The sequence below is a fragment of the Meriones unguiculatus genome (assembly GCF_030254825.1).
Source record: "Meriones unguiculatus strain TT.TT164.6M chromosome 13 unlocalized genomic scaffold, Bangor_MerUng_6.1 Chr13_unordered_Scaffold_51, whole genome shotgun sequence".
Classification (NCBI taxonomy): Eukaryota; Metazoa; Chordata; class Mammalia; order Rodentia; family Muridae; genus Meriones; species Meriones unguiculatus.
In genome coordinates, this window is record NW_026843657.1 from 174,154 (window position 1) to 197,820 (window position 23,667).

At 37.4% G+C, this 23,667-nt stretch overlaps 1 protein-coding gene across 9 annotated transcripts; it reads right to left on the reverse strand.

Annotated features, from left to right (window-relative positions):
* Nucleotides 1–1,992: 1,992 nt before the first annotated feature.
* Nucleotides 1,993–23,118, reverse strand: LOC132651367 (zinc finger protein 431-like). 9 transcript variants are annotated; one of them, XM_060376596.1, is made up of 6 exons: nt 22,968–23,099; nt 21,757–21,974; nt 6,392–6,470; nt 5,875–6,001; nt 5,629–5,689; nt 1,993–4,201 (listed from the first exon to the last, which is right to left on the reverse strand). In XM_060376596.1, exons 4-6 carry the CDS (start codon nt 5,906–5,908, stop codon nt 3,091–3,093), a joined length of 1,206 nt encoding a protein of 401 aa, XP_060232579.1. In that variant the 5' UTR covers nt 5,909–6,001; nt 6,392–6,470; nt 21,757–21,974; nt 22,968–23,099; the 3' UTR covers nt 1,993–3,090. The 9 variants fall into 9 exon arrangements, with proteins under 9 accessions (XP_060232579.1, XP_060232578.1, XP_060232574.1 ...); XM_060376595.1 differs by lacking the exon at nt 6,392–6,470 and having other exon boundaries at nt 21,757–21,912; nt 22,968–23,118; XM_060376591.1 differs by lacking the exon at nt 6,392–6,470 and having other exon boundaries at nt 21,709–21,912; nt 22,968–23,118.
* Nucleotides 23,119–23,667: the final 549 nt, after the last annotated feature.

The window sequence follows — 23,667 nt, forward strand, 5'->3', positions numbered from 1 at the left end:
GAGGAGTTGAGAGAGAGGCACCATTAGGGCTTATAGCACATAAACGTAAAGAAAATACAAATTGAAAAGAGGAATACAGCCATGTGAGGTCACAGAGAAAGCCTATGCAGCCAGTCCTGATGAGACCTGACAGGCTAGGATCAGGTGGAAGGGGAGGAGGTCCTATGCTATCAGTGGAGTAAGGGAGGGACATAGAGTCAAGAGGAATGGAGGGTAAGATTGTGAGGAGACGATGGAGGGGGCCACAGCCGGGATACAAAGTAAATAAATTGTAATAAATTAAAATAATAAAACAGCAGGGAAAAAAGGAATACCAATTATGTTGAATGATGACATCTCAGAACAATGTAGTACAATAAGTTTAAATGCTTGGGGCAAGACTGAAGAATGAGAAAAATATTTTGAGTCATTCAGAAAGGTAAACCAGAGTTCACACAAATCTTTCACTGACTTTTTACAAAGATTTACTTGGGATTTAGATAGAGCAATATCAGATCCAGATGCTAGAGAAATTTACTTGTACCTTTAGCTGATGAGTGTGTGAATGCTGAATGGAAAAGGGCTATTAGACCTTCAAGCTCTACATCTGCACCTTTTTCTGAATGCATTAAAACTACTATAGATATTAAGTGTAAAGCTAACAATTTGGTTGTGGTTGAACAAACAATTTCAAAAGATTTGTATGTTCAAAATGTACATTGCTCTGATTGGGTAAGATCAGCTCATTTCCTAAAGGACTGTTGACAAATGGTCCCTAAAGATAATTTATTTTTTTCTGGTAATAATCCAAGAAGAAAGTTTCCTGAGATATGTAGATTTGAGAGGAGCAGACCCAGGTCTTATGAATGTGGATCATTTAGATATGAAAGTGAATGAGGGGCCTAGATCAGACCCTATAAACACAATTTTAAATCCTGATCACTGGTCACTGATGCCTGAGCCCTGAAGCCTCAGGCTTAAGCCCTAAGTCCCAATCCTTGGCCCCTCTGTTATCCTTATGTAGTAGTCAATGCCATCATCATGTCTTGTAGCAGTAGCTTAGACATACTTCAGCTGCCTGTGACCCAACAAGGAGACATCAGGACTCAACACCTGAGACCTGAGACAAAAGGCAGAAAATAATATAGAATATTACACAGTACATTATATCACTATTTAGGAGGTTGTGACACTTGAAACGCTGGCCGCATCCTTGGCCCTCCCCCAGCCCCTTGCATGTCAGGTGGGTCTTCAGCTCCACCCCTAATCTCCCTGGCCAATCCAACCTCTCATGTGATACTTCTGGCCCCTTCCTGGCTCCACTCACATCATGTGACCCCCTCTGGTTCTTCCTCTCTGGCTTCTTCCCTTCTCTGTCACCTGATTTCTTGACACCTCCCACTGACACTCCTTTAATCCCTCCCTACACGTGCAAAAAGTCTTCCCGAAGAGTCCTCCAGGCCTCATCTGTGCTAACACGGATGAGTCATAGACAGCTGATTTTGTGGTCAGTGTTCTCATGGTATCTCTGATACCCCTGGTTCCTTTGATTCTTCCCTTCCTCAAGAACTCCACACTTGTACCTTGCATTTGTTTGTGGGAATCTACATCTATTCCCATCATTTCCTGGAGGAAGTCTCTCTAGTCTCTGATGACAGTTCTTCTAGGCTCCCCTGGCCAGCTCTTCACACTCACTTATCTGGACATGTCCTAAGTCACAAAATATGACTTCAACCAGGCTATAAGAGAGTCCTGACAAGTATGGTGGCACACACCCTTAATCGCAGCACTTGGGAGGCAGAGGCAGGTGGATGTCTGTAGAAGAAAGGCCTGAATAGCCAGGGCTACATAGAGAAACCCTGTCTCAAAAAAACCATAATAATAATAATAATAATAATAATAATAATAATAATAATAAAACAAAAAATCTGAGCCAGGCCTGATGGCACATTACTGGGTTCTTTTCACAAGGAAGGTACACAGTAGAGTTTATAGATAAAATAGCAGATTGAAAAAAGATTTGAAAATTCATTTTATTTCATTTTTTAAGTCTCCATTACAATAAATTCTTAATGGGTTGAAAACAAAAGAAATCAAAGAAGGCAGGAGAAAGTACAGAAGATCCACAGGGCAGGGGTGTGGAGAGACACAGGGTTCTAATTATTTTGTAAAGAGAACATGTGAAGAAGAAAGATGTGAAACACTTGAAATATTTTGCATATCTAGTCCACATAACCACAGTGCCTCTCAGCTGCACCTCTTAAAAATGTTTTTTTCTTGGAATTCCTCTCCATTATGAAACCTTTATAATGATGAAAAATATAGATATATGCAAAGCCCTCACATTTTAAAACATTCATTAATGTCTCTCCAGTATGAATTCTTTAATGATGATGACTATACAAATGTGGAAGAGCTTCACCATGCTAAATGCACTCATAGTCTTTCAGTCCAATATGAATTCTTTCATGACTTTGAAGATGAGTGTGAAGAGCAACTTTTAGAACATTGGTTACATTCATAAGGTTTCTCTCCAGTATATGTTCTTTCTGTCATATGATATTACTATTACGTCAAGAAGCTTTATCACATTAGTTACATTCATAGTTTTCCTCCAGTGTGTATTCTTCTATGTACATGGAGATTATTATGATATGCAAAGGCTTTAACACATTGATTACAGTCATAGGGTTTCACTCCAGTAAGTGTTCTTGTTCAAGATGACTCTTACATGAAAAGCTTTTATGACATTGGTTATTTTCATAAGAATTTTCTGCAACATGCATTTTTATGTATTAGGAGATGACTGTGTTGTACAAAGATGATGCCAAACAGATTACATTCATAATGTTTTTTTTCTTCAAGTTGTGTTCTTTTAGGTTTTCAGAGACTACTCTGAAATGCATACACTTTATCATATGAGGTACATTCATAAGATTTCTCTCCAATGTAAGTTCTTTTAGGTACTTCCAGATGACTATTCTGTGCAAAGACTTTACCACATTGGTTACATTCATAAGGTTTATATCCAGTGGGAGTTCTTTTCTGTATTAGGAAATTACTGTTACGTGCAAAGTCTTTGCAACTTTCGTTATATTCATAAGGTTTCTCTCAGGTGTGAGTTTTTTTATGTTTTAGGAGAGCACTGTAACATGCAAAGGCTTTAGCACATTGGTTGCATTCATAAGGTTTCTCTCCAGTGTGAGTTCTTTTATGTACTACCAGATGACTGTTCCGTGCAAAGGCTTTACCACATTGGTTACATTCATAAGGTTTCTGTCCAGTGTGAGTTCTTTTATGTAGCAGGAGACTGCTGTTATGTTTAAAGGCTTTACCACATTGGTTACATTCATAAGGTTTGTCTCCAGTGTGAGTTCTTTTATGTGCTACCAGATGACTGTTCCATGCAAAGGCCTTACCGCATTGGTTACATTCATAAGGTTTCTGTCCAGTGTGAGTTCTTTTATGTATCAGGAGATTACTGTTATGTTTAAAGGCCTTACCACATTGGATACATTCATAAGGCTTCTCTTCAGGGTGAGTCCTTTTATGTACTACCAGATGACTGCTCCGTGCAAAGGCTTTACTGCATTGGTTACATTCATAAGGTTTCTCTCCAGTGTGAGTTCTTTTATGTACTACCAGATGACAGTTATGTGCAAAGGCTTTACCACATTGGTTACATTCATATGGTTTCTCTCCAGTGTGAGTTCTTTCATGTACTAGGAGAGTACTGTTACGTGCAAAGGCTTTACCACATTTGTTACATTCATATGGTTTCTCTCCAGTGTGAGTTCTTTTATGTATTTGGAGACTACTATTACATGCAAAGGCTTTACCACATTGGTTACATTCATAAGGTTTCTCTCCAGAGTGAGTTCTTTCATGTACTATGAGAGTACTTTTACGTGCAAAGGCTTTTCCACATTCGTTACATTCATAAGGTTTCTCTCCATTGTGATTTTTTTCGTGTATTAGATTACTGTTACGTGCACAGGCTTTACCACGTTGGTTACATTCATAAGGTTTCTCTCCAATATGTGTCCTTTTATGTGTTAGGAGGTGACTGTTATGTGCAAAGGCATTACCATTTTGGTTACATTCATAGCGATCCTCACCAATATGCATACTTTTATATGTGTGGGGACTAATGTGACGTGTAAAGACTTCGTCATATCGAGTATCTTCAGAAGCTTTCTCTCCACTATGACTATTTTCAAACCTGCAAAGATGAATGACACATATGAAAGCTTTACCACATTCATTACACTAATGAATCTTTTTGTCCATGTCACTTAGTTTTACAATTTGGTGTAAAATGTAAAGAGGAATTAAATCTTAAATTTTCATCATTATTTTTACATTCATAGTGTTCTCCTTCTCTCTAGGGTTTGCATATTTGAAAATACATGTGATGGTAAAAACATTTGTTACCTGGCTCACACTTACACTATACTTTCTTCTATAAGATGGTTTTCCATGTATTTGTAGAAAAATCCAAGACCTCAGAGCTTTAACACAGTGACTGGATGAATAAATGTCCCTATACTGTGTGCCATCCTAAATCTGCGAAGATAACTGTGACAAACAAACATTTATATATTCCTAAAACTTATATTTTCTGCAGTGTGATTTTGTGAGAATTACTAATGAAGTTAAGGAACCTGTTAATTGATGTTGGTGTATATTTTGTGAAAGTGTGTCAGTATAAGTAAATGCTGATTGCTGAGCCAGCAGAGAACTAAGTGCTGACAAGATTGTAGTATTGTTCTCTTTATGGCCCATTATCACCTGTCCTATATTTTGTAAACATTTGTCATTCCTTACTTATCTATTGGAAATAAAAGCTGACAACTGATAGTAGGGCAAAAATGGAGGGCAGAACTTCTGAGTGAGAGAGGGTTGCTGGGAAGAAGAAAAAAATCAGGCGATTCACCAGCAGGACAGTGAGGTCATCAAATGGACATGAACAGGAACAAAGAGGTAGAGCTGGCCAAAAAGTGGGACACTGTGTTAAGGTTTATTTGTGTTAGAGAAAAAGAGGGTTCAGAATCTGACCAGTTAAATTGACTAAACTTTAAAATATTACAAAGCCTCTGTGTCATTAGTTGTATTGCTTGCATCTCTGAATAGCCCATATAAAGCATAACAGGTATCACCTTTTAAACATCTATTCAAAATGGGGACTACTATTTATTTTAGTTGTTCTGGGTGGTCCATTGTTTCTTTCAATATACCTATAGTAACATGATTTGTATTCATTGTGATATATGATATAACTGTTAAAAGAAAAAAAAATAAATGACATGGTTTCACGTTGCATTCACAGATTTGATTTTTTTTTCATCAGAGACATGTGCTATAGGGATTATGGTTTTTCCACAACAACATTCTTTACTCTAAAAAACTGACCTTCTCACAAAACTTAGCAACATTACTACAAGTAAATAATTAACCCCAGCTTTACTATGGACTATATTGATCAGTATAATGTTTTGGACATACTTTCATTAACTATTTACCGTGAATACCTTTGGCAATATCTGAGTTGTAGGAGACTAAACAAATTGCAGTTCTACCTCATAGCGCTAATGACTAATCAATTTTTTTTCAGAATCACTTTCATACCCGCTTACATATGAAAATTACCTTGCATGTTTTCTAGAACTTTGACAATTCTCTTCAATATTATGATATTCCAAATTGTATCCTAAAATACAGGAAAAGAAAATGTATAATTTGTAATTGGAAATAAGGCAAAATTTAGGTCATGATGTATGCTCAAAGAACCATTCACCTCATCCTTCTTCATCCTCAAGAAAAATTACAGAAGTGGATAAAAATGAATAAAGAGTCTCCCATATTTTAAAAAGTAAAGAAAATTCACTGTCCTACCTATAGCAGTGAGGTTCCTGTAGGTCTCCAGCATTACCTCTTTGTATAGACTCCTCTGGGAAGGATCCAGCAAAGCCCACTCTTCTCGAGTGAAGTTCACATGCACATCATTGTAGGTCAATGCACTCTAAAATATTCATGCACATGTACATCAGAAAGCATGATACTTAGAATACTGAAAATGTATCCTTCATTTACAATATTTTCAAAGAATTCTGGTGTTTCTTTTATTTATTTCTCATACACAAGTTCTAATGTAATAACCAACTCCTTTTAGGAGGAAACTGAATAGTGAGTTACCTTTCTAATTTTTACATCCTTTAATTAGGATATAGATTTGCAAGAGAAATGCCAATTAACAGACAAAGAGACAGAGAGAGTAAACATATCTATAGTACTGAGCCCACATGAGAGAAATAGTATAAAAGATTCCTGACTATAATAACAATGGGCAAACTGGGTGTATTTTCTGATGTCTTTAATTCCAAAATCACTCAGGAGACAGAGGATGGTGTACCTCATAGAGCTGGATGCTAGCCTGCTCTCTGCAATAAGTTCCAGGACAGTCAGGAGTACATAATAAGAACCTGAATAATCTGCAAAAAAATCAATCAAACTAAAAACATGGAAAGAACTGAAAGATCATTCTCAAGTTTCTACAAAGAGTTATATATTCTATCCAGTACTGTATACATGTCTAGAAACCTGAAGTGCCTCACTTAAATTGTAACATTAATACGATCTTGCTAAAATGAAATGAAAACTTGAACAATTACAAAAGGAGAGATGCAAATATTAGGAATGTAAATGTTGATCATAAATAGGCAACATGGGGGCTGGAGGTATGGTTCAGTGGTTAAGAACACTGTCTGTTCTTCCAGAGGACAGGGGTTCAATTCCCAGCACCCACATGACAGCTCATAGTTATCTGTAACTCCAATTCAATCAATCTGACATCCTCACATCAATGCACACAAATTTAAATTAAATTATTAGAAATAAAAAATGAATGAATAAATAAATGAAATAGGCAACATAGGACATGAGAGATGGCTCAGCTGTGAAGAGATCTTGTTGGTCTTGCAGATATTTGGGCCTGATTGCCAGTACTTACACAGATGGCGATCAGGTACCATGGGGTAGGTGGGTTAGGGGTGACAGGGTCCACACAGAAACCTGATAATCAAACTCCAGAGACAACATTCAAAGGTGCAGATCAAACTTTGTTACAGCGTTACAGCCTTTAAATGACTGAAAGCCCAATCAGACCATCCCATACTAGCCTCAAATACTAGTAACAATCAATCAGGTTGGTGCAACTGTAAGGAATGTGAGAGTTGCCACACCACAACTTAGTTTTGTGGTATATATTTCCATATACCTATATGGAAAGGGGAAGCAGCACCGCACTAGCCTTGGATCCCTTTGAGACTTCACTAGTGTGCTAGGAGTCACTAGTAAAGCAACAGTGTGCATTGGATCAGAACCTTTCAAGGAGAAACAGGAGTTCCTGAAGCTTTACTTGCCATTCCGTATGGGCCTCTTAAAGGCTTACCTTGACCCAACACATAGAGGCTCACACCTATCTATTATTCTAAATTCAAGAGTTCTGAATCTTGTGAGGACCAGGCACACATGAGATATTTATTCACATAAACAGGAAAAATAGTCATATTCATTCAAAAAATTTTAAAACAAGCAATCGTATGATTCAGAGGTTCAAACAGTATTAATATCCTAATGAAGAGCATATGTTTGACATATACAATATGCACATTCCAGGCCTATCACATAATAATATAACAAAGAAACAAAAAGGCCAGGCATGTGGGCCCACAACTAATCCCAGCACTCTAGAGACACTTTAAAGTGGATCTCTAAGTTGAACCCTGCCTGATCTACATACCTACTTACAGGACAGTCAGGACTACAAAAAGAAAATAACTTCAAAAACAAAAAGAACAAACAAACACCACAAAACAAAAAAATAAACATGACCTACATACACTAAGGAAAAAGAAGCAGTCATTAAGTCTCCAAAATAAAATAAAAAGCTCTGAGCCAGCAGGTTTTTGCACAGAATTCTGACAGGCTTTCAAAGAAAAGCTAATACAAATACTCCTTAAACTATTCCACAAAATACAGAAAAAGAAGGAACATTGCCAAAATCATTCTATAGGATCACAATCACCCTATAACTAAATAAAATAAAAACACAACAGAAAAAAAGAATTTCAGAAAATCTCATTTATGAAAGCGATCTAAAAATACTCAATATAATACTCAGAAACTGAATCCAAAAACACATCATTAATATTGCCCACCAAGAGGAGGTAGCCTCCATCTCAGTGATGCAGGGATGGTTCAATATATGTAAATCCATCAATTTAATTCACCTTATAAATAATCTGATAGAAAAAAATCACATGGTCATCTCATCAGATGCTGAAAAGGCCTTTGACAAAAAATCTAACAGCCATTCATCTTAAAAGAATGTAGAGATCATGCACAAAAGGTTCAAACCTAAATATAATAAAGGCAATGGAGTGCAAGCCTATAGACTACATCAAATTAAATTTTAAAAAAATTGAAGCAATTCCACCAAATTCCAGGCTAGAGCAATAAGACAACGGAACATGTTCAAGGAGACAGATTGGAAAGGAAGATACCAAAGAATCACTATACGAAGATGATATAGTAGAATACATAAGCGAATCTAAAAATTCTAAAAAAGAACTCCTACAATGACAAACACTTTCCACAAAGTGGCGCAGAACAAAATTTACTAAAAACATCAATAACCCTTCTGTATACAGACAGTAAATAGGCTTAGGATGAATTTAGGGAAACAACACCCTGAATAATAGTCACAAACAATATAAAATAGTTTTGGTATAATTCTAACCAAGCAAGTGAAAGATCTGTATGACTAGAAATTCAAGTCCCTGAAGGAAGAAACTGAAGAAGATACCAGAAGACGGAAAGATCTCCCAAACTCAAGGATCATACAATTAGCATTGTAAAAAATGGCCATCTTACCAAATGCAATTGATAGGTTCAAAGCAATTCCAATCAAAATTCCAACACAATTATTCATAGACTTTGAAAGAGCAACCATTAACTTCATAGGAAAGAAAATGCAATATAGATAAAATATTTCTATACTGTAAAAGAATTTCTGGCGGTACCAGCAGCCATAATTTCAAGCTATACTACAGAGCAATGGTAATTAAAACTTCATGGTATTGGCATAGAAACTGGCAGATTGATAATGGAACCAGATTAAAGACCAAGAAATAAACACACATTCCTACAGGAATTTGATATTTGACAAAGTCAAAAAGATACAAAGGAAAAATAGAAAGCATCTTCAGCAATTGGTGTTTCTCTAACTTGATGTCTGCATGTAGACACATGCAAATACAGCCATATTTACCACCCTGCACAAACCTCAAGTCCAATTGGATCAAAGACTGTAACATAAAACTGGATATACTAAACACAATAGAAGAGAGAGTGGGGAATAGCCTTGAACTCATTGGTACAGGAGACACCTCTGTGAATAGTACACCAACAGCTCAGACACTAAGATTAACAATTAATAAAAGGGATGCATAAAAGTGAAAAGTATCTGGAAGTTAAACAACTCTATCAATAGTACAAATGGCAGCACACAGACTTGGAGAGGACCTTTATGAACCCTACATCTGACTAAAGGATAATATTCAAATTAAAGAATTGAACAAATTAGACACAAACAAACCAAATAACCCAAATAAATAATGCCATACAGAGTTAAACAGAGAACTCTAAGCAGAGGAAGTGCTAATGGATGAGAGGTACTTAAAGAACTGTTCAGTGTCTTTAGTCATCAAGGAAATGTAAATTGAAGGATTCTTCATTTCAATCTTACACTTGTCAGAATAGCTCAGATCACGAAACTCAAGTGACAGCACACGGTGGTGAGGAATGTGGAGTAAAGAGAACACACCTCCAGTGATGGTGAGAATGAAAACTTGAACAACCTCTTTGGAAATCCATTTAGATATGTCTCAAAAAATTAAGAAAAGACAAATGTCAATTCCTACATACCTTAATAGCTATACCACTTAGGGTAATATACCCAAAAGATGCTCTACTACACCAGAAGAACACTTGCTTAACTATGTTCACAGCATATTCATTTGTAATAAACACAAACTGGAAACAGCCTAGACTTCCTTCCACTGAAGAATGAATAAAGAGAATGTGATACAGTTGCACAATGGAATACCAATTAGCTATTAATAAAAAAGACTTCATGCAATCAGCAAGAGAATGGGTGGAACTAGGAAAGATCTTTCTGAGTGAGATAACTGAGACCCAGAAAGACCCACATGGTACCTACTTACTTATAAGTAGAAATTAACCATACATTACAGGATAACCAGGGAACAATCCACACAACCAGAGAGTCAAGGAGAGTAAAGGCAGGATGTAGTAAACTCACTCTGAAGAGAAAATGAGATATGTATCTGAATTAAATAGAGGGAAGGTACAGAGTGGGAGAGGGAGTGGGTAGGGTAATGGGGATGGGCATCAGGTATGGGGAGAGTAGAGGGAGGAAGGTAACAAGAAGAAAAAATAGAAATCTGGGTGAGTTTCTGGGTCAAGGGAGGCTCCTGGAATTTTATGGGTGTGGCCATAATGTAACAGCATTGGTTAATGAGCCTGAAGTTGCCAAAAGAGAAATGTGCTCTGAAAAATTTCAAAATTCAAGATGTGAGTAAAGATCAAGTAAACAACGGGTTTGATATGAACAAATTTCAGGTCTATTAGCCAATAATATAAAAAGAAAACAAAACAACACTACAAAGACAGGCATGTGGGCCCACATACAATCCATGATCCAGATTCAGGTGGATCTCTAAGTCTGAGGCCCATGTGATTCACATACCTACTTACAGGACACACAAGACAACAGAAACTTTTTCTTCAAAAACAAAAACAATAAAATTAATAAAATGAAACAACAAAGCCAATAACACCTTAGAAAATGGAAGCAGTCATTAAAAATTCTGCCAAACACACACACACACACACACACACACACACACACACACACACACACGCCCTGGGTCAGATGGCTTTAGCATAGAATCATACCCGATTTTCAAACAAGAGTAAATACCAATACTTATCAAACTATTCCAAAAATACAAACAGAAGAAACATTGCCAAACTCATTCTGATGGCTGTCACCCTGATACACAAACCAAAGTCTCAACAAAGAAAGAGAATTTCAGACCATTCTCACTTATGAACATAGATATAAATACACTCAATAAAACAGTCGAAAACCAAATCCGAAAATACATCAAAGATAAACACAATGAACGCATAGGTTTTATCTCAGGGATACCAGGATGGTTCAACATATGAAAATCCATCAATGTAATCCACCATATAAACAAAGTGAAAGAACAAAATCACATGATCACCTCATTAGACGAGATAAAGCCTTTCACAAAATCCAACACCCCTTCATGTTAAAAGACTTGGAGAAATCAAGCATACAAGGAATCAGGCACATACTTAACATAATAAAGGCAGTAAAAAGCAAGCTGAGAGCCAGCATCAAATTACTTGGAGAGAAACTTAAATTCCACTCATATGAGGTACATGACAAGGATGGGATGCCTATCCTCCCCACATCTCTTCAATATACTACTTAAGTCCTAGCTAGAACAATAAAAAATACTGAAGGTGATCAAGAAGATACACATTGGAAAGGAAGAAGTCAAATTATCACTATTTGCAGATGATATACTAGTATACATAAGTGACCCAAGAAATTCTACCAGAGCATTCCTACAATTGATATATACTTTTCACAAAATAGCTGGGAACACAGTTTACCAAAAAGTTCATTAGCCCTTCTGTATACAAATGAAAAATGGGCTGAGAATGAAATTTGGTAAATAACACCCTGTGCAGTAGCCACAAACAATATAAAATATTTTGTTGTAACTCTAACCAAGAAGTGAAAGACCTCTATGACTAGAATTTCATGTCTTTACAGAAAAAAAAACTGAAGAAGATATCAGAAGATGGAAAGATCTCCCAAAATCATGGATATGTAGGCTTAACATAGTAAAACAGCATTCCTAACAAATGCAAACTACAGATTCAATCCTTTTCCCACCAACATTCCAACATAGTTCTTTACAGACCTTGAAAGAGCAAGCACTTCATATGGAAAAATAAAACACCCTTGAGAGCAGACCGATCCTCTACAAATAAGGTCAGGAATAAGGACACAGAAATAAACCCACGCTCCTACTGGAACTTTACTTTCAACAAAGATAAAACCATACAATGGAAAAATGACAGCATCTTCAACAAATGGTTGTGGTCTAACTAGGTGTCTGCCTGTAGAAAAATGCAAATAGACCCCTTTGTATCACTATGCAGAAACTCAAGTCCAAGTGGATCAAAGACCTTGACATAAAACCAGAGATATATTTAGATAAGACATGGTGAAGAAAAGTCTGGAACTCCTTAACATAGGACACAATAAAAAAACAACAGCACAGGCTCAGAGATCAACAACTAATAAGTGGGATCTCAGGAAATGGAAGAGCTTCTGTAAGTCAAAGGACATTATCAATAGATCAAAATGGCAGCCAACAGATTGGGAAAATACTAACACCAACCCTACATCAGACAGAGTGGTAAAATCCAAAATATACAAAGAACTTAAGAAATTAAACACCAACAAATCAACTAAACCAATTTTAAAAATGGGGTTCAGATTTAAACTGAGAATTCACAACAGAGGAATCTTGAATGGATGAGAAGCACTAAAGAAAATCATCAAAGTCCTTAGCCATCAGACAAATGGAAATCAAAATGACTCTAAGATTCCATCTTATACCACTCAAATGGCTAAGATCAAAAACTCAAGTGACAACACATGCTGGTGAGGATGTGGAGAAAAGGGAATATTCCTCCCATGCTGATGGGAATGCAGACTTGTACAACTTCTCTGGAAATCAATCTGGTGCATTCTCAGAAAACTGGGAATAGTTCTGCCTCAAAACCCAGCTATACCACTCGAGGGAACATATTCAAAAGATGTTCCATTATAGGACAAGGACATTTGTTCTACTATGTTCATAGCTGTTTTATTCATAAAAGCTAGAAACTGGAAACAACCTAGATGTCCCTCAAATCTAGAAGAATGTATAAAAGCATTTCTGGTACATTTACACAATGGGATACTAATCAGTTATTAAAAATAAGAAATCATGGAAACTGCAGGCAAAAGGATCAAACTAGAAAAAAAAAATTATCCTGAGTGAGGTAACACAGACATAGATAGAAACACATACTGTGTACTCACTTATGAGCAGATATTAAACCTACAGTACAGGATAATCATACTACAATCCACAGACCCAAAGAAGCAAAATAACAAGGGTCCACAGGAGGGTGCCAGTCTCACTCAGAATAGAAAATAGAATAGACAACAGAAATGGATGAAGAAACTGGGCAGAATTTTTTTTTCTGTTCGTGAAGAATGATATTATGCTTTTCATTGCATTTGCATTGAATTTGTGAATAGCTTTTGGTAGAACAGTCATTTTCAAAATTTTACCATCATCAATCCAGGAACATGGGATGTCTCTTCATTTTCCAGTGTCTTTCTTGATTTCTTCAGGTGTTTGAAGTTCTCATTGTGGGTGTGTTTTTTTCTTTCATCTGTTTATTACTAGATACTTTATTTTCTTTCAGACATTTCTGAATGGGAGTGTGTTCAAGATCTCCTTTGAATGTTTGATGTTGGTATATACAAAAGTAAATAGATTTCTGCAAGTTAATTCTGTATCCTGTCACATAGCTATATTGTTAATCATTTCATAATTTTTTTGTGATAGAATTTTGGGGAACTGCAATGCATATTATTACATCATCTGCAAAGAGTGATAGTTTGAATTCTACTTTCCCTATTTATATTCCTTTATTTATCTTTCTTTATTGCTTAAACAAGCACTTTGAGCAAAATATTGAAAAAAGTGAGGGTGGTGAACATAGATGACAAACTTCTGACCTGAGTATACTTGCCTAAACCTTTTCTCTATTAGGGATGATTGTGGATGCAGGTTTCTCATCTATAGATTTTATTGTGTTGAGAGGTATTGCTTCTGGCCTTACAACTTTTGAAACTTATATGATAAAGGCACGTTGGATTTTTTTAAAGACGTTTTTTGGTTTTTGTTTAAGCTATTGAGATGTTCATGTGATTTCTGTTTATACATCATTTATGTAGTTTTTATATTTATTGACTTATGTTGTGCCATATCAGGGATAAGCAAGTCATTCATAGTGGATAATAGTTTTGATGTATGTCTGTATTCTCTTCAGAGAAATTTTATTAGACTTTTGAGTCTATTTTTATTAATTTATTTTTAAATAAATTAGTTTATTCACTTTGTATCCCCACTGTATCTCACTCCATTATTGCCTCCCAATCCTACCTCCCTCATGTCCTACCATGCCCCACCACAAGATGACTGATATGGAAGGTATTCCTCCCCATCCACCTGAACCTAGCCTATCAGGTCTCATCAGGACTAGCTGCATTGTCTTCCTTTGTGGCCTGGTAAGGCTGGAGCCCCATCAAGGGAAGGTGATCAAAGAGCCAGTCACTGAGTTCATGTCAGAGGCAGTCACTGTTCCCCTTTCTACAGAACCCACTTGGAGCTGCCATGGGCTACAACTGTGTAGAGCTATTAAAGATTCTATGTTATCTCCATGCATGGTTCTTGATTGGAGTAGCAGTCTCAGAAAAGACCTTTAAGTTGGGAGCCGTGGCTCTGGCAGCTGCTTTGATATTTATATCTCAGTGGAAAGACTGCTTTTACCAGGACTTCACTGAAGTCAGGGAAGAATTTGCAAGTCCATCACCTTTTGTTTGTGACAGCAGGTGAGATAGCTTGTGAAGATCATACCTCTTGCTCCAGCTCCTTGTGGAAATTTAACCCATTGTTCTGAGCTGTTTTTACTGTGGCTTAAAAGCTGTCTACAAAAAAAATCAGGCTGTTGTGGCTAAGGCGTGTGGCTTGCTGCTGCTGCTACATCTGTTTGCTACTTGTGACTGCGGCTGCTGCAGTCCGGAGCCTCTTTAAAAAAGTTTCCTGTATGCTGTGTATTTGGGGTTTTTTGTTTGTTTGTTTGTTTGTTTTTTCATTAATTTCAATCCTCACTCCCGACTCAAGAACCATTCAACTCTCCTGGTGGGCTCTGGCACCCCTATGCCTAGATTTCTTGGATCTATTGTTCTCCTTGTGGAGATATTGTCCCCTCCAGGTCCTCTCATCTCCCCTTCTTTCATAAGATTACCTGCACTCTGCCTAAAGTTTGGCTATGAATGTCAGCATCTACTTTGATACCCTGTGGGGTACAGTCTTCAGAGGCCCTCAGTGGTCAGTTCCTGTCCTATTGCCTGGTATCTCCCACTTCCAATATCTGTCCCATTTGTCATTCTGAGTGAGGACTGATCATGTAACCAGGGTCCTCCTTGTTTACCTTCTAGAGGTGAACATATTTTAGAATGTTTGTCCTACATATGTCTAAAAATCCATTTATGAGTATATACCATGTGTTTGTTTCAACTTCTGGGATACCTCAGTCAAGATGAGCATTTCTAGTTCCCACCATTTGCCTGCAATTTTTATGATTTTCCTGTTTTTAATATCTAAGCAGTATACCATTGTGTAAATGTGCCACAATTTCTGTATCCATTCTTCATTTGAGGGACATCTGGATTGTTTCCAGATCTGGCTATTACAAATAAAGCTGCTATGAACAGAGTTGAGCAAATGCCCCTGTTGTATACTTGAGCATGTTTTGGATATATGCCTAGCTAGGAGTGCTATAGCTGGATCCTGAGGAAACAATATTCCTATTTCTCTGAGAAAGTGCCAGATTGATTTCCAAAGTGGCTGTACAAGTTTATATTCCTACCAGAAATGGAGGAGGGTTCCCCTTTCTGGACATCTCCTCCAGCATGTGTTGTCACTTGAGCTTTAGCCATTTTGATGGCTGTAAGATGAAATCTCAGGGTTGTTTTGATCAGCATTTCCCTAATGATTAAGGATGCTGAACATTGCTTTAACTGTTTCTCTGCAATTCAATATTCCTCCACTGAGAATTCTCTATTTAGCTCTATACCACATTTTTAATTGGACTACTTGTTTTATTGCTGTTTAACTTCTTGAGTTCTTTATATATTCTGGATTAGCCCTCTGTCAGCTATAGGGCTATACTTTCTCAATCTGTAGGCTGTCGTTTCATTTTGATGACAGAGTCCTTTGTTTACAGAAACTTTTCAGTTTCATGAGACCCCATTTATTAATTTTTGATCTCAGAGCCTGAGCTATTGGTGTTCAGTTCAGGAAGTATTCTCCTATGCCAATGAGTTCAAGGCTCCTCACCAATATTTCTTTTAACAGGTTTACTATGTCTGGTTTTATGTTGAGATCTTTGATCCACTTTGGACTTTAGTTTTGTGTAAGGTGATGAATATGGATCGTTTTGCATTTTTTCCTACAAGCAGACATCCAGTTAGACCAGCACCATTTGTTGAAGATGCAGGCTTTTTCCATTGTATGGTTTTGGCTTCTTTGTCAAAAAACAAGTATCCATAGGTGTATGGGTTTATTTCTACATCTTCTATTCAGTTCCATTGACCCACCATTCTGTTTATATGTCAGTATTATGCAGTTGCTTTATAGTATTGCTTGAGATCAGGAATGGAGATGCCTCCACACGATCTGTTGTTGTACAAGATAGGTTTAGTTCTGGGGATTTTTGTTGTTCCATGTGAAGTAAAGAATTGTTCTTTCAAGATCTATAAAGAATTGTGTTGGTATTTTGATGGGAACTGCATTAAATCCATTGATTGCTTTTGGCAGGATGGCCATTTTCACTATGTTAATCCTACTAGTCCATGAGCATGGGAGATCGTTCCTTCTTCTGATACCTCTTCAATTTCATTTTTCAGAGCCTTGACATTTTTTTCAAACAGGTGTTTCACATGCTTCGTTAGAGTCACACCAAGGTACTTATTACTGGCTAATGTGAAGGGTGTAGTTTCCCTAATTTCTTTCTCAGCCCTTTTGTCTTTTGTACACATAAGGGCTACTGATTTTTTTTCAGTTAATTTTGTATCCAGCCACTTTGTTGAAGGTGTTTAGCAGCTGAAGGCTTTTTCTAGTTCAATTTCTGCAGTTACTTATGTATATTATATCATCTTCAAATAACGATACTTTGACTTCTTCCTTTCTGATTTGTATCCTCTTGATCTGCTTTAGTTATCTTACTGCTCTAGTGAGGACTTCAAGTACTATGTTGAAGAGATACTGAGAGAGTGAGCAGCCATGCCTTTTCCCTGAGGTTTACTGGGATTGATTTAAGTTTCTCTCCATTTAGTTTGATGTTGGCTAAAGACTTGCTGTATATTGTCTTTACTATGTTTAGGTATGTGCCTTGTACCTCTCATTTGTCCAAGACTTTAAACAAGAAAGGGTGTTGGATTTTATCAAATGCGTTTTCAGGATCTAAGAAGATCATGTGCTTTTTCTCCTTCAGTTTGTTTATGTGGTGGATTATATTGATAGATTTCCATATACTGAACCTCCCCTGCATGCAGGGATGAAGCCCACTTGGTCATGGTGGATATCTTTGATGTTTTCTTGGATTCAGTTGGCAAGTATTTTATTGAGTAATGTTGCATCAATGTTCATAAGAGAGGTAGGTCTGAAGTTGTCTTTTTTTGTTGGGTCTTTTGGGACTTTAGGTGTCAAGGTGACTGTGGCTTAATAGAATGAGATTTCACCTCTGAATTTGATTATTTCTAATCATTTACTCCACTTGAGTGTGTCTGCTTAAGATGAAGTCACACCAGAATTCTACCAGACATTCAAAAAGGAGCTATAATAATCCTTCCTAAACTATCAAGAAAAGAAAAAAAGGAAAAGAAACAGAAGAAGCACTTCAAAACTCTTTCTAGAAATCCAGCATTCCTGTCATAAGCAAACTAATTAAAATCACACACACATGCACACACACACACACACACACACAACCCACAGGCCAATACTCTTGATAAAAATAGACTTTCAACCAAAATTAATGAAAGAAGATGAGGAAGGGCAATTCATTCTCATCAAAGGAAAAATATACCAGAAGGACATCATAATCCTGAACATCTAGGCCCCAAATTCAGAAGCTGAATTTGATGATAAATGATACATGATTAAAGCTTAAATCACACATCGATCCCAACAACTTAATAGTAGGAGACTTCAACACTACACTCTTACCAAGGGACAGATCATCTAGACAGAAGCAAAATAAGGAAATAACAATTACAGAGGTCCTAAATAAAATGGACCTAATAGATGTCTACAGAACTTTTCGCCCAAACACAAAAGAGTATACCTTATTTTCAGCACTTCATGGAACCTTCTCAAAAATTGACCATATAATCAGGCACAAAGCAAGCCTCAAAATATACAAGAAGATCGAAATAATCCCTTGTATCCTATCAGACCAACATGGATTAAAACTAGACTTCAACAACAACAGAAATAACAAAAAGCCTACATACACATGGAAACTAAGCAACTCTCTACTCAATGACAGCTTTGTCAGGGAAGAAATGGAAAAAGAAATTAGAGACTTCCTAAAATTCAATGGAAATGACGGCACAACTTACCCAAACTTGTGGGACACAATGAAAGCACTGCTAAAAGGAAAGTTCATAGCACTAAGTGCCTCCAGAGAGTAGTTCATCTCATACAAGCAATTTAATGACACACCTAAAAGCCCTAGGAAAAAAAGGAAGAGGCACACCCAAGAGGAGTAGACAACTAGAAATAATGAAACTCAGAGCTGAGATGAATGAATTAGAAACAAAGAAAACAATTCAAAGAATCTAGAAGACTAAGAGCTGGTTCTTGGAGAAAATCAACAAGCTAGACAAATCCTTAGCCAATATAAGTAAAGGGGAGAAAGAAATTATCCAAATCAGCAAAATCAGAAATGAAAAGTGGGACATAACAACAGACACTGAGGAAATCCAAACAATCATTAGGTCTCACTAGAAAAGTCTATATGCCACACAATTTGAAAATCTAAATGAAATGGACAATTTTCTTGAGAGATTCCATCTACCAAAATTAAATCTAGATTGGGTAAATAAATTGAATAGTCCTATATCTCCCAAGGAACTAGAATCAGTCATCACAAGTCTCATGCCAAAAAAAAAAAAAGCCCAGGGCCAGATGGTTTCAGCACAGAATTCTACCAGACCTTCAAAGAAGACCTAACTCCAATTCTTTTCAAACTATTCCACAAAATAGATACAGAAGCAACCAAACTCATTCGAGGAAGCCACAGTCACCTTGATACCAAAACCCCACAAAGACCCAATCAAAAAAGAGAACTTCAGACCTATCTTTCTTATGAACATCGATGCAAAAATACTCAATAAAATACTTGCAAACCGAATCCTAGAACACATTAAAGATATCATCCTCCCTGTCCATAGAGCAGTAAGACAAATAAAGGAGATCAAAGGGATACAAATTAGAAAGGAAGAAGTCAAAGTATCAATATTCACAGATGATATGATAGTATACATGAGTGGCCCTAAAAATTATACCAGAGAACTCCTACAGCTGACAAACACCTTCAGCAAAATCGCTGGATATAAAATTAACTCAAAAAAAAAATCTGAAGTCTTCCTGTATACAAAAGACAAGTGAGCTGAGAAAGAAATTGGGGAAACAACAACCTTCCAATAGTCACAAATAACATAAAGTACATCAGTTCAACTCTTACCAAGCAAAGGAAAGATCTGTATGAAAAACAAACAAACAAACAAACAAAAACCCTTCAAGCCTCTGAAGAAAGAAATTGAAGAAGATATCAGAAAATTAAAAGATTTTCCATGCTTATGGATCAGTAAGAATAACAGCAAAAATGGTCATCCTACCAAAAGAAATCAAGAGATTAACGCAATTCCCATCAAAATACCAACACTATTCCTTACAGACCTTGAAAGAACAATTCTCAACATCATATTAAAAAAAACAAACCCAGTATAATAAAGAACTTCTGAAGTTATTTCCATCCATGATCTAAAGCTATACTATAGAGCAATAGTAATAATAACAGCATACAAAGTACTGGCAGAGAAACAGACTTGGAGTGTCAATGGAATTGAATCAAATACTCAGAAATAAACCCACACACCTACAGAAGGCAGGACTAAGGCCAGAAATTTATACACTGAACCCCCACAGTATGTCCTCCCCATCAAGCTACTTAAGACCTCCAGCCCCTGGTACTACAGCACAGAATCTCCACTTCCCCCCGCAAAAGAATAGCATATCAGTGTTTTGTCTGAGAGAAAAATCCTGCTTTTGGAAATGCCTGTCTGTTCTCTTTTAAGACCATGTCAACTGTATCAATCCTGGTCTAAAAGATACTACAATATGTACTAAGGAAAGCAGAGAATGATAGGTTCATATTTTAAAAGTCTTCATTCAACTAAGCATTTAAATGTAAAAAAAAAATAATAAATGGGTAGACTTCTAGATGTATAAAATCTAACAACATTAAATCAAGAAGAAGTAAATTATTAAAACAGACACATAACAACCAAGATAGAAATGATAATTTAAAAATCTCTTAATTAAAAGAAAAAGGAAAGCAAGCCTAGGTATAGTGATTCACCATGAATTCTACAAGAGTCTCAAATAACTCACTGCAATACTCCTCAAAGTATTCCACAAAAGGGAAAAAGAAGAAAAACTTCTATATTTTTGTAAAGACACCAGTATTATCTTGATTACAAAAAAATTAACTTTTAAAAATAACACAACCTGATATTGTGTTAACTAATTAATAACTTGTGTTATAAAGAACTTCTATATAGGTACTTAGTTATCTGTACAAGAGACATACTTACCTATTTTATGACTGGAAGCCATGACTACAGACTATGTCAATATCAATGTCAAACATTACTGATTCCTATAATACTAAATTATATAGTATACAAACATTCACATTTCATCTTTTATTTGCCTAACGTTGACTGAATGAAAAGTTTAATTGACTTGCTCAACAATCTTCTTCATGATACCCTATTTGAAGGTGATCTCCAAGGGTCATAAGTGTAAATGAGTCCTAGTTTATATCTTGTTGGTTTAGAACCCACACATTACACTTATCACTAACATGTTGAGATACGGCTCAGCTCATGAGCACTGTCTGTATTTTAAAATCTAATAATGGGAGCACAGTTTTGGTTTCACCTTCATCATACTGTATTAATATTAAATGATCTGTGAAAGCAATTATGTTTCAGTTACTGCCTACTCTAATACAAGTTATTTATTGTCCACAAAAAGATCTTCTTATGGTCTCTTGTCATGAATATAGATTGTATTTTAGATGAAATGGTTGCTTTGGATATGATGCCCTAGTCTTATGTCATTGGACATATTCCATGAAATCATAAAAATTTTCGTTATTGAACTTGCTATATTTTTATAGTATTTACACATATATATTACAGAATCTCATCTCACACTAGGAAAATATTCGTTGAAAGACATTCAAATTTAATGTCTTCAAATGAGTGTTTTCAGTCCCCAAATCATGTAAGATACAGATATATACACATACATTTTGACAAAATCTTTTTTCCATTTTAATTTGTACTTTCAATGATAAGATGAAAACGTTTTACTGGCTTGATGACAGTGAATTACTTACCAATAATATAAGATCTTGATGCTTCCCTTGCTTATGAGTGAGGCTTACCTGGCATGGTAGAAGCCAGTCAGGATTTCTGTCTTTAGATTCCATTTCAATTTTGCTCAAAAGCGTTTAATGGAGGGCATGGGCCACTGAATACACTGCATTCCATATGGAATAGCTCAGAAACAGTCACCACATCATTTTCTTCTGGCTTAATCTCTATAGAAATTGGGTATGGGTCATGATTTTCACATAACAAAGCAGGAGGTGAGCAATCAAACCTGTCAATCCAGAATTTATGGAAGTAAGAATCTCCTGGGTACTAGGAGGGTGTAGGTGACTAGAGAAAGTTCATTCAGCCAGGGATAGCTCTTGTGTTTGAATATGAGAAGCTTCCTCTGAAAAAGTTCACCAAGTCATTCCTATTTGATACGGACTCTAAATAAAATGTGTTGGTTTGCCACGTTCTACACCTCCGTTCTGGCTGAAAATAATTTATTTACCATGTGGAAAAATGTCAATTACTTTTATCACTACAGAATACCTGCACATTTACCTGTGTATGTTGGCTTAAATTCAGCAAACCAACGCCAAATAGTACCCAAGTTTCAATTAGCTGACTTTTTTCTGTAAAAACCAGATTTCTTTCTTCCTTTGTTCTCTCTTTCCTTCCTTCCTCTTCTTTCTTCTCCACCGCTTCCTTTTTCTCTTTGCCCCAGATCCTTCTGTACTGAGTCCCCAGCACCCTAACAACTAAGCCCAGTGAACCTTACCTACTCAACCCCCAAAACATCGTTTATAGGGTCCTCCCTGCTCATGCACACGCAGGCCAGCAGAGGGCGCCAGGACAACATATACAAGGTCGTGCACAACCTCACCCAGGGCGGCATGCACCCATCTCCCCCAGGAAGCACACAGGCCTGGTGGGAGAGAAGGACTGGGCTTCTTCTCTTCCCGCCATCCCCCTTGCCCCACGCAGGAGCCGCTCGGGGACTCCAGGACGGACGGCGGGCGATGGACAGGTGCGGGAGGCGGCGAGCCCCAAGGTTCTTCCCCTCCCCGCCCCCTCGTGTGAGCAGGACTATGAGTTCATTACTGCTTGGGATAAGACTGCTGACAGGGGACAACAGGTCTGGGTAGCGGCGCGCCTCTAGCGGAAGTCCCTCCCTTTGGGCTTCGCTTCTGGATCTGCCCTGCTGAGACTTCCGGGTGCAGACGCTCCGAGGCCGCCCCGCCATCTCCCTGTCCCCCGCCACAGGGATGTAAACTCAAACCTAGTCACAGACGGACCTTCATCCTTTTTCCCCACTTCTGAGCGAGCGCTCGCTGGTCAGGGAAGTAACAACAGTAACACGATGCTTTGCGGAAGAGACCCACCTGCCTGAAAACTACAAACATGGCGTCAAGGCAAGGACTTCTGGGATTGTATCTGAGAACTACTAAAATGGCGTCTGGGCGGCGCAATGCCTTCTGGGATTGTTTGCAGTCCCATCTTTGTTTCTCTCCCGTTAAGCAGCATGTACCAGGGCCGGGGGACGCCTACAAATCCCAGAATGCCCGACATGCTGTTCCCACCAAATCGCGCCGGCGTCCCTCACCTTCCCTTACGGAGGAAGTAGGCACGGGGGACTCTTCACGCTGCTGCTACTAGTTTTCAGAGCCTGCATGGCCATTCCCCTGCTCCAAGTGCCTGCAAATCTCCCTGCCATGCCATTCTGTCGTTGGGTCACGATTGGACAGTTGCTTTGTGACGTCATCGCCCAGCCCCATGTCTTGGAAGCTGCTGCTACAGTATAAAATGTCCAGTGCCTGGGAGCTGGAGAAGGGATCCTTGGGTCTCTGCACATTTGATTACGTCATTAGGAGTCAGACACAGGAAATAAATCTCTTCCAAATATATAAAGGCTGGGTATGGCAGCACACGTCTGTCATCCTAGCATTCCTGCAGGCAGTGACAGGAGGGTCTCTTGAGTT